General features: G+C 50.5%; 1 protein-coding gene across 1 annotated transcript; it reads right to left on the bottom strand.

Moving 5' to 3' along the window:
- Positions 1 to 11,170: 11,170 nt before the first annotated feature.
- LOC124671313 (F-box/LRR-repeat protein At3g26922-like) lies at positions 11,171 to 13,201 on the bottom strand. Its single transcript, XM_047207703.1, has 3 exons — positions 12,257 to 13,201; positions 11,986 to 12,135; positions 11,171 to 11,878 (listed from the first exon to the last, which is right to left on the bottom strand). Exons 1-3 carry the CDS (start codon positions 13,199 to 13,201, stop codon positions 11,474 to 11,476), a joined length of 1,500 nt encoding a protein of 499 aa, XP_047063659.1. The 3' UTR covers positions 11,171 to 11,473.
- Between the last annotated feature and the right edge of the window lie 3,046 nt (positions 13,202 to 16,247).

The raw sequence follows: 16,247 nt of genomic DNA, 5'->3' as shown, positions 1-16,247 counted from the left end.
CAGTATTGGTCTCGGTGGAACTTTCAGTTTAAGCATGTTGAATAAATTTATACACGACTATATTTTGTCTACCCAATGATTAACTGGTGGGTGGTTTGAAGCCCTCCAGGGTGGATGTGCCGCGGTCACTGCGTCGTGTTTGTATGCTCTTGATGAATTTTGTGGAGAAAAGTCTTATTCTTCTTTAACATTAAGAAGAGGATAGATAAAGAAATATGTGGCACTATAACGCATGCACCTTAACGGCAATACCTGTTTGCACCCGCATGTTTAGTTTTTATACCACTCCTCCAACAGGCAACTTTTGGTATGAAAATACACCCTTGAACAACTATTTGTAAATTGCAACGTTGGTGCAAATTTTTTGACAACAGCAAAATCCCCAACAAGAGAAGGGTACAAAACCCCAAATCCAGTTTGACCAAACCGTCCGTCCGTCCACAGGGTTTTCGGCTGCATGATTTGAAAGTCACAGAAGGTTGTAGCAAATGCATGATTACTACAAAATTCAAATATCCATTGAATTCGCAATGAAAGATAAAGGGGAAAACAGATGGAGGCCCATACTTTCACAATATTGGTCTCGGTGGAACTTTCAGTTTAAGCATGTTGAATAAATTTATACACGACTATATTTTGTCTACCCAATGATTAACTGATGGGTGGTTTGAAGCCCTCCAGGGTGGATGTGTCGCGGTCACTGCGTCGTGTTTGTATGCTCTTGATGAATTTTGTGGAGAAAAGTCTTATTCTTCTTTAACATTAAGAAGAGGATAGATAAAGAAATATGTGGCACTATAACGCATGCACCTTAACGGCAATACCTGTTTGCACCTGCATGTTTAGTTTTTATACCACTCCTCCAACAGGCATCTTTTGGTATGAAAATACACCCTTGAACAACTATTTGTAAATTGCAACGTTGGACAACAGCAAAATCCCCAACAAGAGAAGGGTACAAAACCCCAAATCCAGTTTGACCAAGCCATCCGTCCGTCCACAGGGTTTTCGGCTGCATGATTTGAAAGTCACAGAAGGTTGTAGCAAATGCATGATTACTACAAAATTCAAATATCCATTGAAAGATAAAGGGGAAAAACAGATGGAGGCCCATACTTTCACAGTATTGGTCTCGGTGGAACTTTCAGTTTAAGCATGTTGAATAAATTTATACACGACTATATTTTGTCTACCCAATGATTAACTGATGGGTGGTTTGAAGCCCTCCAGGGTGGACGCACCACGGTCACTGCGTCGTGTTTGTATGCTTTTGATGAATTTTGTAGAAAAAAGGCTTAAAACATTAAGAAGATGAGAGACAGAGACTGATGTGGCACTAAACTTGCCAGAAAAGTCGAAAACATGAGCGTTTTCAGCAAACATATGAGTTCTCCAGAGTAAACGCCAAATCAACAACTCAAGCTTCAATGATCACCGTCAAAATCACAACGGAAAAATAGACAAAAAAGAAATGCAGGACCATACTGGTTTACAGCGTTGGGTCTCAGTTGAACTTCTTTTCAGGCCCATCGAACAGATTTACACACCACTATTTTTGTGTATCCAGATGATCAAGGTTCTGCCCAACCAAGTATGCCCTCCAAATTTTAGACCGTGACAACATGCTCCAGTGCGACCCTATTTCCACACCCATGGATACTCGCTCCAAACTTTCAGCTCATGACGGTACACCATTCTCAGATCCATCTCTGTACCGCAGTATAGCAGGCGCTCTCCAATACCTCACATTGACTCCCCACATAGCCAATGCAGTTCAGCAACTTTGTTTTTTTATGCATGCTCCCATGTTCTCCCGCTATCAGCTGATCAAGCTGAGTACTTCGCTATCTCAGGGGCACATCGCACTTTGGCCTGCAGATTTACCATTCGACAACACCAGATTTGGTTGCTACAGCGATGCAGATTGGGCCGGTTTGTCATGACACACGAAAATGCACCTCCAGCTTCCGTGTGTTCCTTAGGAGCAGCCTAGTGTTTTGGTCGTCCAAAAGACAGCCCACTGTCTCACGATCAAGTGGCGAAGCCGAATATCTAGCTGTGGCTAATTGCATTGCAGAGCCTTGCTGGTTGCGTCAGCTCCTCCATGAGCCTCATTGTCTGCCCAGCTGAGCTACCATTGTATAACTGTGATACTATTTCCATGTACCAACAACATCCCAGTTCGCTCATGTGTTCACAAAAGGGATTCCGTCAGCAGTGTTTGGAGACTTCAGGTCCAGCCTGAACATCTTGCCAGATGTACCATTGTAACCATAGGACCTAGTCTGTAGGAGGAGCTAGTCCAGTGTTATCTGATCCGATCAATGCTCTCTATGATCGCCTGTACTCTGTATAAATATGTACTGTAAAAGATTGATACAAGTGTGGTGAATTCAGTAATCCAACTCTAGTTCCTTCCTCTGCATTGTTTGCATCTCCTGCAAAACAGATGTGAAACACGGTCAGGATGGGTGGTTTTGACACGGGCCTGACTGCTGCAGTCCAACTTCATGGTCTGGGATATATGACAATAACAAAAAAAAAACAAAAAAAAGAGGCATGCATGTTGTTATAGTCGGTTTGACCTATACGCGCAGGAAGCCCACTAGTGGCTAGTTGTGGGCTTAGCCCAAGTAAATTAGGGGCTTAGCCCAAGTAAATTAGGGTTTCGAGGAGGCCGTCCTCCTATATAAACACTTGTATCCCTTCGAGATTAATCGGACAATAATTCAGTATCATTACTCGTCTCGTCTCTCGAGGGAGACGGGAGATCCCTGCGCCCGCCGCACCAACCCTAGCCGCCGCCTCCTTCCTCCGCGACGGCGCCCAGCCGCCGGCGCCGAGCTCTCCAACCTCTCCGCCCTCACTTCCACCCTTACAACCTCCGCCCTAGACCCGGTAGAAACCTAGCCTCTACCACTTTGGTATCAGATTGCCTAGGTCTCATGGGCTCCAACAGCCCCCCCCGTCGACACCATCGCCGCCACGTCCACCGCCGCCACCAACTCCACCCCCGCCGCCATGACCGGTGCCCACGCGATGCAGGGGGCCGCCGCCGCAACCGGAGACCAGGCCGCCGCCGTCCCCACGGGCCTCGACCTCCTGCCCTCTACCTTGGCGGACCTCGCCGACAGCCTCCGCGCCATCCGCTTCGAGCTCGCGGAGATCAAGGCCGGCCAGCACCCGCCGCCCCCACCGGCCGCCGTTCCGCCGCCGCCCCCACCGGCCGTCGTTCCGCCGCCGCCCCCACCGGCCGCCTCCGCCGCCAGCAATGGCCGGCCCGCGTGGTGGTCGTCGTCGCCCTCGCCGATTCCCACATGGACCGACGCGTCGCCCGTCTACACGCATACTGCGGCGCGGACGACGGTTCAGCAGCCCGCCCACCGCCCTGGCGGTCCTGGCGGGTTTACGGGCCCCTTCGCCGCGAGCACGTCCTTCAACCCGGGCCGCCAGGAGGGCGCCCCCGAGGTTCCGCCTTTGGCACAGCAGCCGCCCCGCTTCACTAAGCTGGAGTTCGCCACCTACGCCGGCGCCACCAACCCCCTGAAATGGCTGAACCAGTGTGAGCAGTTTTTTCGGGGGCAGCTGACGCTCAGCACCGACCGCACATGGATCGCCTCCTATCACCTACGGGCCGCCGCGCAGACTTGGTACTACGCCCTCGAGCAAGACGAGGGCGGGATGCCGCCCTGGGAGCACTTCTGCGACCTGTGCCTCCAGCGGTTTGGGCCGACCCTCCGTGGCAGCCGCCTCGCTGAGCTGGGACGCCTCGCCTTCACCACCACGGTCCAGGACTTCGCCGACCGCTTTCAGGCGCTCGCGTGCCATGCCCCGGGCGTCTCGGCACGGCAGCGCGTCGATCTCTTCGTCGGCGGCCTCCCCGACTACATCCGCGTCGACGTCGAGATGCGCGAGCCGGCGGACCTGCAGACGGCCATGTACTACGCACGAGCCTACGAGCAGCGCGCCCTCGCCATGCAGCAGGTCTACGCGCAACGTGGCAGCACTCGTCCCGCGCCCCGACCCGCCCCGACACCCACCGCCCCGCCGCGCCCCGCACCGGCCGCTGCGCCCGCAGGCCCTCCTGCGCCGACTCGCCCCTTCAAGCGGCTGACGGCTGCGGAGCAGCTTGAGCGGCGCCGCCAGGGGCTGTGCTTCAACTGCGACGAGAAGTACGCACCGGGCCACACGTGCGCCCGCCTCTTCTACCTGGAGACCGTCGACGACGCCGACGTTGAGTCCCTCACCGCCGAGCTCGCGGCCGCCACCGTCACTGAGGCCGGTGTCACGACCTACGCGTCAGTCGACGCGTCCGCCTTCGTCGTCTCTCTCCATGCTATGGCGGGCATCAAGACGGCAAAGACGATGCTCGCTCCCGGTGACGATCAATGGGGAGCGTCTCCACTGCGCCGGTGGACACGGGTTCCACGCACAACTTCCTGTCCAACACCGCCATGCGCCGCCTCGCTCTCCGGCCGGCGGGATCGGAGACGTACGAGCGTCACCGTCGCCAACGGGGATCGTCTTACGTGCCGGGGCGTGGCGCGACGAGGTTCCCATGCTCGTGGGCGACGAGCCGTTCGCCGTCGACTGCGTCGGCATCGACTTGGGCTGCTACGACTTCATCCTCGGCCTCGACTTCCTGAGCACTTTAGGCCCCATCCTGTGGGACCTCGACGCGTTGTCCCTCATCTTCTGGCGCGAGGGCGGCCGCCGTGTTCACTGGATGGGCGTGGGCAGCACTGGCACATCCCCGCAGCTCCACCTGATGGCCGCCGCGCTAGACGAGGCGCATCCGCTCCTGGCCGACTTACTGCAGCAGCACGGCGACCTCTTCGACGAGCCGCAGGGCCTCCCTCCCTCGCGACCCTGTGACCACCGCATCCACCTGCTGCCAAACACGGCACCCGTAGCTGTGCGGCCGTACCGGTACCCCCGGCTGCGAAGGACGAGCTCGAGCGCCGGGTGGCGGTCATGCTAGCACAGGGCATCATCCGGATCTCGACGTCACCGTTCTGCGCCCCCGTGCTCCTTGTGCGCAAGACCGACGGCACGTGGTGTTTCTGCATCGACTTCCGTGCCCTCAACACCGTCACGTCCAAGGACAAGTTCCCCATCCCCGTCGTGGATGAGCTCCTGGACGAGCTACATGGCGCGCGCTTCTTCACCAAGCTCGACTTGCGCTCGGGCTATCATCAGGTGCGCATGCACCCGGACGACATCGCCAAGACGGCATTCCGCACTCACCATGGCCACTACGAGTTTTTGGTGATGCCGTTCGGCCTCTCCAACGCACCGGCGACCTTCCAGGCTCTAATGAACGACGTGCTCAGCCCCTACTTACGCCGCTTTGTGCTTGTTTTCTTTGATGATATTTTGATCTACAGCGCATCTTGGGCGGAGCACTTGCAGCACGTGGCCGTCATCTTCAACGAGCTTCGAGCGCATCGTCTTCACCTCAAGCGCTCGAAGTGCTCGTTTGGCACGACCTCCGTCGCGTACTTGGGCCACGTCATCTCCGCCGACGGTGTCGCGATGGACGCGGACAAGGTCGCTGCCGTCGCCGCCTGGCCAACGCCCCAGTCGCCACGAGCTCTTCGCGGATTTGTGGGCCTCGCAGGATACTACCGGTGATACATCCAGGACTTCGGCCTCATCGCCGCGCCCCTCACGCGCCTGCTTCGCCGCGACGCCTTCTCCTGGGACAAGGAGGCGGCCACGGCCTTCGCCGCCATGCAGCGGGCACTCACGACGGGTCCCGTTCTTCAGATGCCGGACTTCGACGAGCCATTCGTGGTGGACTGCGACGCCTCCGGCATTGGCTTCGGCGCCGTCCTTCACCAGGGCGAGGGTCCACTCGCCTTCTTCAGTCGCCCCTTCGCCGCGCGCCACCACAAGCTCGCCGCCTATGAACGCGAGCTGATCGGGCTAGTCCAGGCGGTGCGCCACTGGCGGGCGTACCTTTGGGGCCGGACATTCCGTGTGCGCACGGACCACTACAGCCTGAAGTTCTTGCTGGATCAGCGCCTCTCCACCGTGCCGCAACACCAGTGGATCAGCAAGCTCTTCGGCTTCGACTTCACCGTCGAGTACCGCCCCGGCCGCCTCAACACAGTCGCCGACGCCCTGCCCCGCCGAGACGTTGACGACACTGCGGACGCGCCCACAGTCGGTGCAGCCCTCTGCATCCACTCCGGGCCATCTTTCGCCTTCATCGACGAGGTTCGCCGCGCTACTGCCACGGCTGCGGATGCGCAGCGGCTGCGCCGGCGCTGGCCGACGGCGAGCTGGCCACGCCATGGCGCACGGACGAGGACTACTCCTCCATGGACGCCGCATCTTCGTGCCGGATCATGGAGACCTGCGCCACCGAGGCCTTGTCCTTGGCGCATTCACGCGAGTCACGAGGGCGTCCGGAAGACCCCTGCACCGTCTCCGCGCTGATTTTTACATCCCAGGGGATGGCGCCCTGGTGCGAGACTGGGTGCGGGCGTGTGTCACATGCCAGCGGAACAAGACGGAGACGCTCCGTCCGGCGGGCTTGCTGCAGCCGCTGGACGTGTCGTCCCAGGTGTGGGCGGACATCTCCATGGACTTCATCGAGGGGCTGCCGAAGGTTGGCGGCAAGTCCGTCATCCTCACGGTGGTTGACCGCTTCTCCAAGTACGCGCACTTCATCGCCCTCGGTCATCCCTATACGGCGGCGTCCGTGGCACGCGCTTTCTTCGACGGCATCGTTCGCCTCCACGGGTTTCCGTCCTCCATCGTCAGTGATCGTGATCCTGTGTTCACGGGTCACGTCTGGAGGGACCTCTTTGGCTTGCCGGGCTTAAAGCTCCGCATGAGCACGGCGTTTCATCCTCAGACGGACGGCCAGTCCGAGGTCGTCAACAAGATCATCGCCATGTACCTGCGCTGCCTCACCGGGGATCGTCCACGAGCTTGGGTGGACTGGGCCGGCGTGGGCCGAGTACTTGCTACAACACGTCCTACCACTCCGCGCTGCACGCTACTCCCTTTGAGGTGGTCTACGGGAGGCCACCACCGGCGATGCTTCCCTATGCGTCTGGCACGGCCCGTACTGAGACGGTGGATGACCTGCTGCGTACCCGCGACGAGATACTGGCTGAGGCGCGCCAGCGACTTCTTCAGGCTCAGCAGCTGGCCAGGAAGTACTATGATGCACATCATCGCGAGGCGGAATTTGCGGTGGGCGATTGGGTCTGGCTACGTCTTCTTCACCGGACGACCCAGTCCTTGGACCCGCGCTCTAGGCGCAAGTTGGGACCTCGTTACGCCGGTCCTTTCCGTGTGCTGGAGCGCATCGGCAAGCTCGCCTACCGCCTTGAGTTGCCTGCGGGCTCGCGCCTCCACGACGTCTTCAACGTCGGCCTCCTGAAGGCCTACCGGGCGACCCTCCTTCTGCACCACCAGCTCTTCCACCTACTTCGGATGGGCGTCTCGAGCCTGCCCCGGCGAGTGTGGCTCGCGTGTTGAAGGCCCAGCAGCGCCGTGATGTTTGGCACATCTTGGTGCATTGGACCGGACTGCCCGAGGATGAGGCGACTTGGGAGAAGCTTGAAGATCTCCGCCAGCAGTTTCCAGAAGTTCAGCTCGAGGACGAGCTGTTTGAGAAGGCGGGGAGAGATGTTATGGTCGGTTTGACCTATACGCGCAGGAAGCTCACTAGTGGCTAGTTGTGGGCTTAGCCCAAGTAAATTAGGGGCTTAGCCCAAGTAAATTAGGGTTTCGAGGAGGCCGTCCTCCTATATAAACACTTGTATCCCTTCGAGATTAATCAGACAATAATTCAGTATCATTACTTGTCTCGTCTCTGAAGGGAGACGGGAGATCCCTGCGCCCGCCGCACCAACCCTAGCCGCCGCCTCCTTCCTCCGCGACGGCGCCCAGTCGCCGGCGCCGAGCTCTCCAACCTCTCCGCCCTCACTTCCACCCTTACAACCTCCGCCCTAGACCCGGTAGAACCCTAGCCTCTACCACATGTCGACTCACAGGTGCATGAAGACAGGTTTGTCCCATCATCATCTGCTGCCCACACTGCAGGTGCAAAACAAAGCTAGTTAGTCCCAACACTGAAAGTACCAGGATAGTAGCAATAGCATCTTTGATCTCAGCAGCTTATATTAAGTTAGTCGGCAACTCAGCTACGAGGCAACTCGACTAAAGTGGAAAAGGAATGACTAATAATAAAATGGGAGGGCAAGCTCACAGTCCAAACTAACTGTAATATCATGGTAACTAACTGTACAGAACTAAGAGAATGCCAGCTAAGGTCTACTTGTGTAAATCTTATTAGCTAGGACCAATTCCAGAATTTGAAATATTCAGTAGCAAGGAATAATGCAAATTGACAGAATAAGATTGAAGAAACTGCGTTACAGTTTCATTGTATTGCACCTAAATCAAAGTCTTCTCGGCAAGCAAAAAATCGTAGTGCTGCAAACGGCAAATCTGAATGTTGCAAACTGTAGACTTAGACTCTTCCAAGGGCACTATGTAGCTGCAAATTGCATGCAAGAAAGACAATATGTCTACATGTATACTTCATGCCTTACTGAATTAGCAAGAAGGCAAGCTAGTGTCACTGTTATTCTGAAGAATAGTATCAGTAAATCAATGAAGTGAACAAGCAAACTCTCGTAGATGTACCAAAAGAAGAAGAATGAATTAACCTACTGGGACAAAAAATGATTTCAGTTTAAAATCATGAAGGGCGGTTAGAGAAAAGCGTCCTATAAAAATTAATAAAGAGAAAGTTTGTCCAGCACCTTGGGTTTTCTTACTAATTTCATTCGGAAGTCTGAGACAAATAATACACAGTAGACATTAATCTATATGAAATCAACAGCGGATTTCCAGGCCTGCAATCAAATATAATTGAGTTACAAAATGGTTTCAACAGAATGATGTGAGTTGGCAAAATCTAATTTCCAAAGAAGAAATCCATTACAACGTACAGACAACAACAATAGGGAACTTCCAAGACCCACCTTGGTCCTGGAGACCGACCGCGGCAAGTCTAGAGAGCAGGAAACGGTGCAAAGAGCCACCGCCGATGTCGACAAACACGGCAGCAAGAACAGCATCTCTGGATTCAAAGTATTACCCACCACACTCAACAAAGGTTACTTACAGAACACACGCTATTATATCAAGTTAAACCAACACCAGTAAAGTTTGAAAAATAAAAACCCACTAAAGTCAGAGAAATGGAATTTGCTGGATTTCCACACCACAAGTTCATTTTTTGCTAACTTTTGACGACATTTAAAAAAAATTGACCCAAAGGTACCAAGATAGGTAAATATTATATTTCTCACTGCATGTCTAACAAAAAAGATGTAGCAAAATGTGTCTACATTAACTTCACGTTTTTTCCTTGCAGATTTGGTGGGAGTTGTGTGTTCAATCACACAGACTGAAAACAAGTGGATAATTTGTCCATACAATAGGAATAAAGAGTGGCATTGATCATTTGATTGATATATAAGAAAATTTAAATACATATATATAACCTATAATTTATTCTTAATTTCTTACGCATCTCATTCCAAATCATGAGAACAATTTGCAAGCACCATCAAATTATCCATGTGAAGAACATACTAATAAAGCTGTTCAAAAACTACTCGCCTTTTTGGATACACCAAAACAAGTAAGACAATACTGTCACCAACAATAATTTTTTGGATTGTTGTCCTGACTAACTTCATACAAAAATATAAGATAAAATGTATTACACTTGAACCACTAAATTTTTTGCAATGGATTTGTCAAATGGATGGTAGTAACATCTATTAAGACAGGGGATTCTTTTGGTTCTCCAATGTGCAAGAGCTCAAGAAATAGACGAAATACACTAGTAATGTAAGTAAATTTTAATCTAGAACTGTCCTATACAATTTCATTTTAGCCATTTAACTCTTGCATATATGTACAAACTAAGCCACATTATTAAAGATGACCCGGGTAACTGCCTGACAGCATTTTCTCCAACATGAGAAGAAACAATTGAAAAATTAGCACATAACCTTTCGACCGAAACAGTTAATGAAGTTCCGAACCAGAAAAAAAAAGTTTCCAGCTTGCGCAAGGCAAACCAAATGTAGAACCTTAAAGAACTATTCTAGGATAGTAGGATGTCATTCCTGGTAACTAATGACAATAATAATGATAAAGCAAAAAAAAACCAAAGCTCAACTAGAACACAATCCTGTTGAAGAGAAACTTGAGATAAAAAAAACTGCAATAAACATTATAAGACTTAGAGAGGTAACACTCACTATCTGCATGCTTCCTAGAAACATATTTACATTCACTAACAATTTTAGTATAAAATTTCAGTTTCCGGATATTTCTACAGAATCATGTCCTCAAGATGGCACCAACATTAGCAGAAACAATAATGAAATGCTGGCATTTCTTGACAGGTATTACCTCCTTTCCAAACTATAAGCCTTTTTAGAAAGCTCTTATATTTCAGAACAGAGGTAGTAATTCATTATTTCACATGCATCACTATATTTTAGTGATAACACTAAATTTGCCATATAGCATGATGAAAGATTAATATTGATGTACAATTTATCTGATGGGCCGATCTCACAACCTTCATGCAGAATAGATTATAGCAGAAGATTAAGCTAGAAACAGTAAAATCAACAGTTCCTTCAAGGTGCAACCAGAACTTACAAGGTAAATGTACATAAATGCAAAATTGCTTAGTAACATGTATTAAAATATAATGACCTTTTGCACTTAAACAGGTCTGTGAACGAAGTGCAACTTCCACAACATACGAAGATAAAAAAGAAACTCAAGGCAAATCACATTTTTTACTTCTCAATTACCATTTCTTATGTATAGCAATACATATTTCATAATATGATATATAATATATTTACGGAATAAAGCTTCCTATCAAAGCGTTAACATCAAGACAACATCAGCACTTCATTACAATTTATCAATTAGCTTATTGTGCATATGACTAATCTTTTATCCCAACATGTAGCTGTACTTCAGAATAATATTGATGCCATATTGGTTGTTCCAAGACACACCATCGCATTAAGCAGCAAAACTAAGGATAGGTGTTGCCTAATTGTAACATGAACAGAGTTAGACCATGGAAAATACATAGAGTGCAGATACCAACATCTGTACATGCCATGAATATAACATCTAATACAGAAATAATAGTAATCATTCAGATAACACCACGAGCAAATCAAAACCACAGAAAAGCAGGTAACTACACACTGAAGTCATCAGAAGTCTTTTGCACAATATTCTGTTGTTAAACCCAAAATCTCCAACACCCCAAAAAAAGTTGCTAACTAACGCTGCATCAGTTCCCTTCACAAAGAAGTGAGACATTCAAACGATAAAACTCTAGAGCTAATGAATGCTCCATCACTGCCTTAACAAGGAAATAGGCTCTATTAGTCCCTTAAGAAATAAATGGGTCGCTAATAGAAAGATCAGACGCGTCGCTGTAACTCCAAATATGACCCGCTGCACGCCCACGGACCTCCAAGGAATGTTTGCGCAAGGACTTATTGGCCCACATTCTCTTGGAAGCCAACGGCTGCAGTTTGCCCGTGACCTCATTCATCATCATAGATTCTGGACCGGCCAGCAAAACTATCACGTTCTGCAGCAACACCGCTCTCGCAAGAACCAGCTTCAGGAACTCAACCTGGTTTGGACCCCCACTAAACTGATCAAACACCAACTTCTTGACACGTGACTGCACACATTTGATCGGACCGACCCTTTCCCAGAAGGTGGAATTGAGCTTGTCCCTGGCCTTGACTTCACCAGGGTCGTCGTAGTAGTCAGTGTCATTATCAGACTGCAAAATTAAAGTGTGCAATTCAGCAAAAGATGGAATCCGAGAAGTAAAAATTGTGGTGAAGCAAACTGCGAATGCAGAGAGATGCAGGGTAAACAAAAACTCACAGCCATAATGTGTAAGGTCTCTACTTCAGGGAAGCATCTCAAGAAACTCAGCAATGTTCTCACTTCCCCGGGGACTCTGAAACGCACCTTCACAGCTAACACTTTGATGCTTGGAACCTCTGTATTTGGGCTAACTTTTGTCACCCTAGCCTGCAAATCGTCGCAGCAGTGATCAAATTGACAGCTTAACTCAACGCCAAATCAAACCAGCCCACTCAAAGATCTGTCTATATGCTCACTAAGAAGATAAATAGGAGAGAACAAATTCGACCTTGATGATGGTGTTGCCAATCTCAAGCACATGTTTGGCCGTGTCCAAGTAACCGAGTACTGTGAGCTGAGGAGCATAGCCTATCTTGACCTTGATGGTCATTCCAGGCTCAGGGGCGTGCGTGCAGTAAAGGATGAGCCGCTGCATCTGCGGAGCGGCAATGATGGCGACCTCGTCCACCAAGGAATGCCAGAGCAGCACGCACCGGAGAGTGTGGCTGCCGATGCGGACGCGATCGGGCAAGCAGTAATTGGAGATGAGCGCGAAGATCTCAAGCTTGGGGCTGCAAGCGAGCATGTAATCCAGGTCGTGATCCTGCATGATGCCTTGGCAGATGCCGAGCTCCCGGAGGTGAGGGAAGACGTCAGGGCTGCGTGGGGGGCCGTTGCTGGTGAAGGGGAAGAGCCAGACACCGAGGTAAAGGCGGCGGAGTGATGCGCCGCAGCAGAGGAGGGACTGCGGGAGCTGTACGGGCACCTTGTCGAACCAGGGACGGTTGACAAGGATGAGGTTCTCCACGCCCTTGTCGGCGAGGAGGCGGAGCCACCCGGCGAGCGCGTCCTGGTTGGTTTCGTCGATGAAGTTGCTGAGGAGGTGTGCCCAGCGGAAGGGGCCCGGGTGGGAGGCGAGGACGCGGGACACCACCGCGGCGGCGGGGGCGCGCCAGTCGGCGCCGGGCCCGTCCGTGAGGAGGTGGGCGTCGTCGAGGACGAGCGGGGTGGCGCGCCAGAGGCCGCGCCAGCGCCGGGAGAGCGCGTCGGTGCGGGCGCCGTCCTTGACGGGGAGGCGGGAGACGACGTTGCGTAGGAGGCCGTCGGGGAGGGCGCTGATGCGGTCCTCGCCGCCGCCGTCGCCGGAGAATGCAGCGGAGAGAGAGGCGGCGGCGGAGACCGGGGAGGCCGGGAGGCAGTAGTGCATGACGTCTCTGCTCAGGCCGGGAGCCATGTTTCCCTTCCCTTGGGGGCGGCGGCGGTGAGCAGGTGTTGGGGGCGGCGGCTGGCCGGAAATGGCTTGCTAGGTTTGGCCGTTCCTGTGGTATAGTTTGCCTTCTCCATCGGTGTAAATTCTTTTCATTTCCTGTTTATTACTGTCTCATTTTTATGCCAACAAGATTGCAAGAAGATGTAGCCCAAGACACTAAAACTCAATGCACAACAAAATACTTAATTAATTCTTCTAAGTGAAGAAAATAAGACAAAAGAATAAAATTGAAGGTGAAAAGGGAGGTGACCTTGCCACTGGATGTTGTCCCCTCCTCCGTACACCACTGGGTGATAGGAGGAGGGGGAAACCCCGGTTTCACGCGGCGAGACAACGTGTAGGTTTAGGTTGCATAACTTATGCTACCACTTATTCAAAGTTTGCAGCGCTAACGCAAAAGAAAAGAGCTAATTACACATTTAGTCCTAGAACGTGTATCGCATGTAAAAATTTGGTCCTACAATTTGCAAAGCATGATAACCTAGTCCAAGAACTTGCGTTGGATGTGAAGATTTGGTCCTCGAAGTCGGACTGTGCCACGCTGGAGTCCGAATCGGCTACCCATGTAGTTTTTGTCGTGTTGGTTATCTTGCAAATTAGCCCCTAGAAAAATGCTTCTCTTTTTTATGTCCTCCTGCACGGTTGGATGAATTGTTAAAGGGTTTTCTTTTTTGGAGCTAAATTATCGGCGCTGCTCCCGTGTTCTTGCTCGCGCACGCGCTACTCCTCCCGCCGTTGCAGCTGATGAACTCGCCGGAGATTCGCGAGAGGCTCTAGAAGGATGATCCGCCGGCCTATGGTACGACTTGCCATCCTCCATTCTTCCTTCTCCCTTTGGTTCCGCTCCTCTGGTTCCCGGCTCGGAAAGTTGTTCTTGGTGAGGGTAGGATTAAAATAGAGGAAAATAATTTTTTGCGATGAATCGATCCGTAATCAACGACAATGTCGTCTGAGCCCATTATCCTTCATAGTTGAGGTCTATTGAGGCTGTTCCAGGAACGTCCTATTAGGCGGAAAAGCGGAGACTATTCTCGTTCAATCCGAGAATCAAAAGTTTTTTTGTTATAATTCTATTTTACATATGTTAGTTTCAGTCTTTGTCATCAAATAGGACCAAAAAAATTCAAATTTAGGTATATTTGTAGAAGTGTTAACTCTGAATTTTGGCGTTCATGTTTTATGTGGTTTCAGTTAAGTTCAAATGGTGAGAAAAAGAAAGATAAAATGCAGAAAAAATCATAGTTCTTGCGGGAACATTAGAATATCATATGACATTGCCAAATAGAGATACAAATGCAGTTCGGTGCTAACAAGTAGTAACACAACAAGGAATAGGAACTGCTCTGCTCGCTCTGAAACTAGAAACACACCAACTGCTAGAAACTGCTAGGAAATTATTGTGGCTTACAACTGATGTTGTTGGCCACCTTCTTTGGAAATCCTTGGATGCCTTTCTTGATCTTGCACAACATGACAACAGCTATCATAGATTCCTCTTTTTTAGGCACAAAGTATGGATCAAATGGTAGTCTTCCAGGGTATGTAGCAGCTTCAACTGCGGTAGAGCCATAAACTCTAGGTTGGTTTGTCTGAAGTGAGCTTGGTATCTTAGACATGACATGCTTGTTTGCAAGAGAGTACATCATGCCATGACCTAACTCTTCTAGCCCAGCTACAACATCCATCTCTACAGCTAGCCTACGTAGCCTATTCCTCTCAGTTGATGCCTCCCTCTCCTCATCACTTCTTTTGTGGTACACTAGCACTTCTTTCTCCCTTGTTGCATATTCTCTGGCACTAGAACTTGAGCTCAACCTTGAAACAGAGCTCCTTCTGGAACCAGTGTTTCTCCTTTGTTTGTCACTCCACACAATGTGTTCCATGGTTGAGATCAATTTGGCTAGGCAGTACAGGAGGCACCCATATTTAAGGTGTATGGGGCCGGAAGAAGAAAATGCTCTAGGCACACAAGGCAACAGTACTTGTAATAAGACAACCATTGACAGTTCAAATCAACTTGACATATCAGTATTTTTGTATTCTGCCTCATGTATGATGTATCTGGCTAGTTGAATGATAGTTTTTCTTGTTCTTTTTTGCAGTTACTAATCCACAGCTAGCTCCAAAGCTTTTTTTTCTCTGAGGTGTGTCACAATGGTTTTTTTGTGGCCTTGCTCAAAAATTGCAGTATGTGGATGACTGACATAGGCATCCTCAATGGGCCTGCCAAAGATGGTACCCGGGGTTTTACCAAAGGCCCACGACCCGAAGATTATGAAGTTCGGAAGCCCAGTTAGGAGAGTTTGGAAAGATAGGATTGTATTAGGAATCTTGACTTGTAACTATTACGGGGCGGACTCAGATTGTCTCCTGAACTCTGTAACTTGTGTATCACGAAATCCTCGGCTCCACCTCCTATATAAGGGGGAGTCGAGGGACGAAGAGAGGATCGATTCATTGTCAACACAACCCTAGTTTTCTAGCAGTCGAATACTTTTCCGGCTGAAACCCTCGAGATCTACTTGCCCTCTACTTCCAACTAAACCCTAGTCTGCGATATGTAGGCATTGACAAGTTAATCCCTTGTCAATTGGCGCCGTCTATGGGAATTAGAGGCGACAAGGAGCTGATCTCGATGGCACGTTCAAGATCGTCGACGTCTTTGGTGGCCAGCAACGCGATGGATAGAGGTAAACGGATCGAAACTGATCTAGTCGATTTTGTTCCTCACCCGCCCTCCCGTTTGGATGCATATGCGTATCTGGAGGAGCCTATGGAGATGACGTTCGGAAGTTTCCACTTCCACGTTGAGAAAGAAGGATCGTATCGTCTCGAGGTTCCGACTTCGTCGGGATTATCGACGGTCGATTCCGATTTTTCGGACTCGTCGTTCGAGACAGGCGATAAGGAGATTTCATCGCCACGCTTCATCAAAACTACGGCAAGTGGAAAGCTCGCCAAGATCTTCGGCGATGTATCTTTCGAGTCGTCTGCGGACTCCGATATAAGC

Source organism: Lolium rigidum, chromosome 7 (assembly GCF_022539505.1).
Source record: "Lolium rigidum isolate FL_2022 chromosome 7, APGP_CSIRO_Lrig_0.1, whole genome shotgun sequence".
NCBI lineage: Eukaryota > Viridiplantae > Streptophyta > Magnoliopsida > Poales > Poaceae > Lolium > Lolium rigidum.
This window is presented reverse-complemented; position numbering and strand designations above follow the sequence as displayed.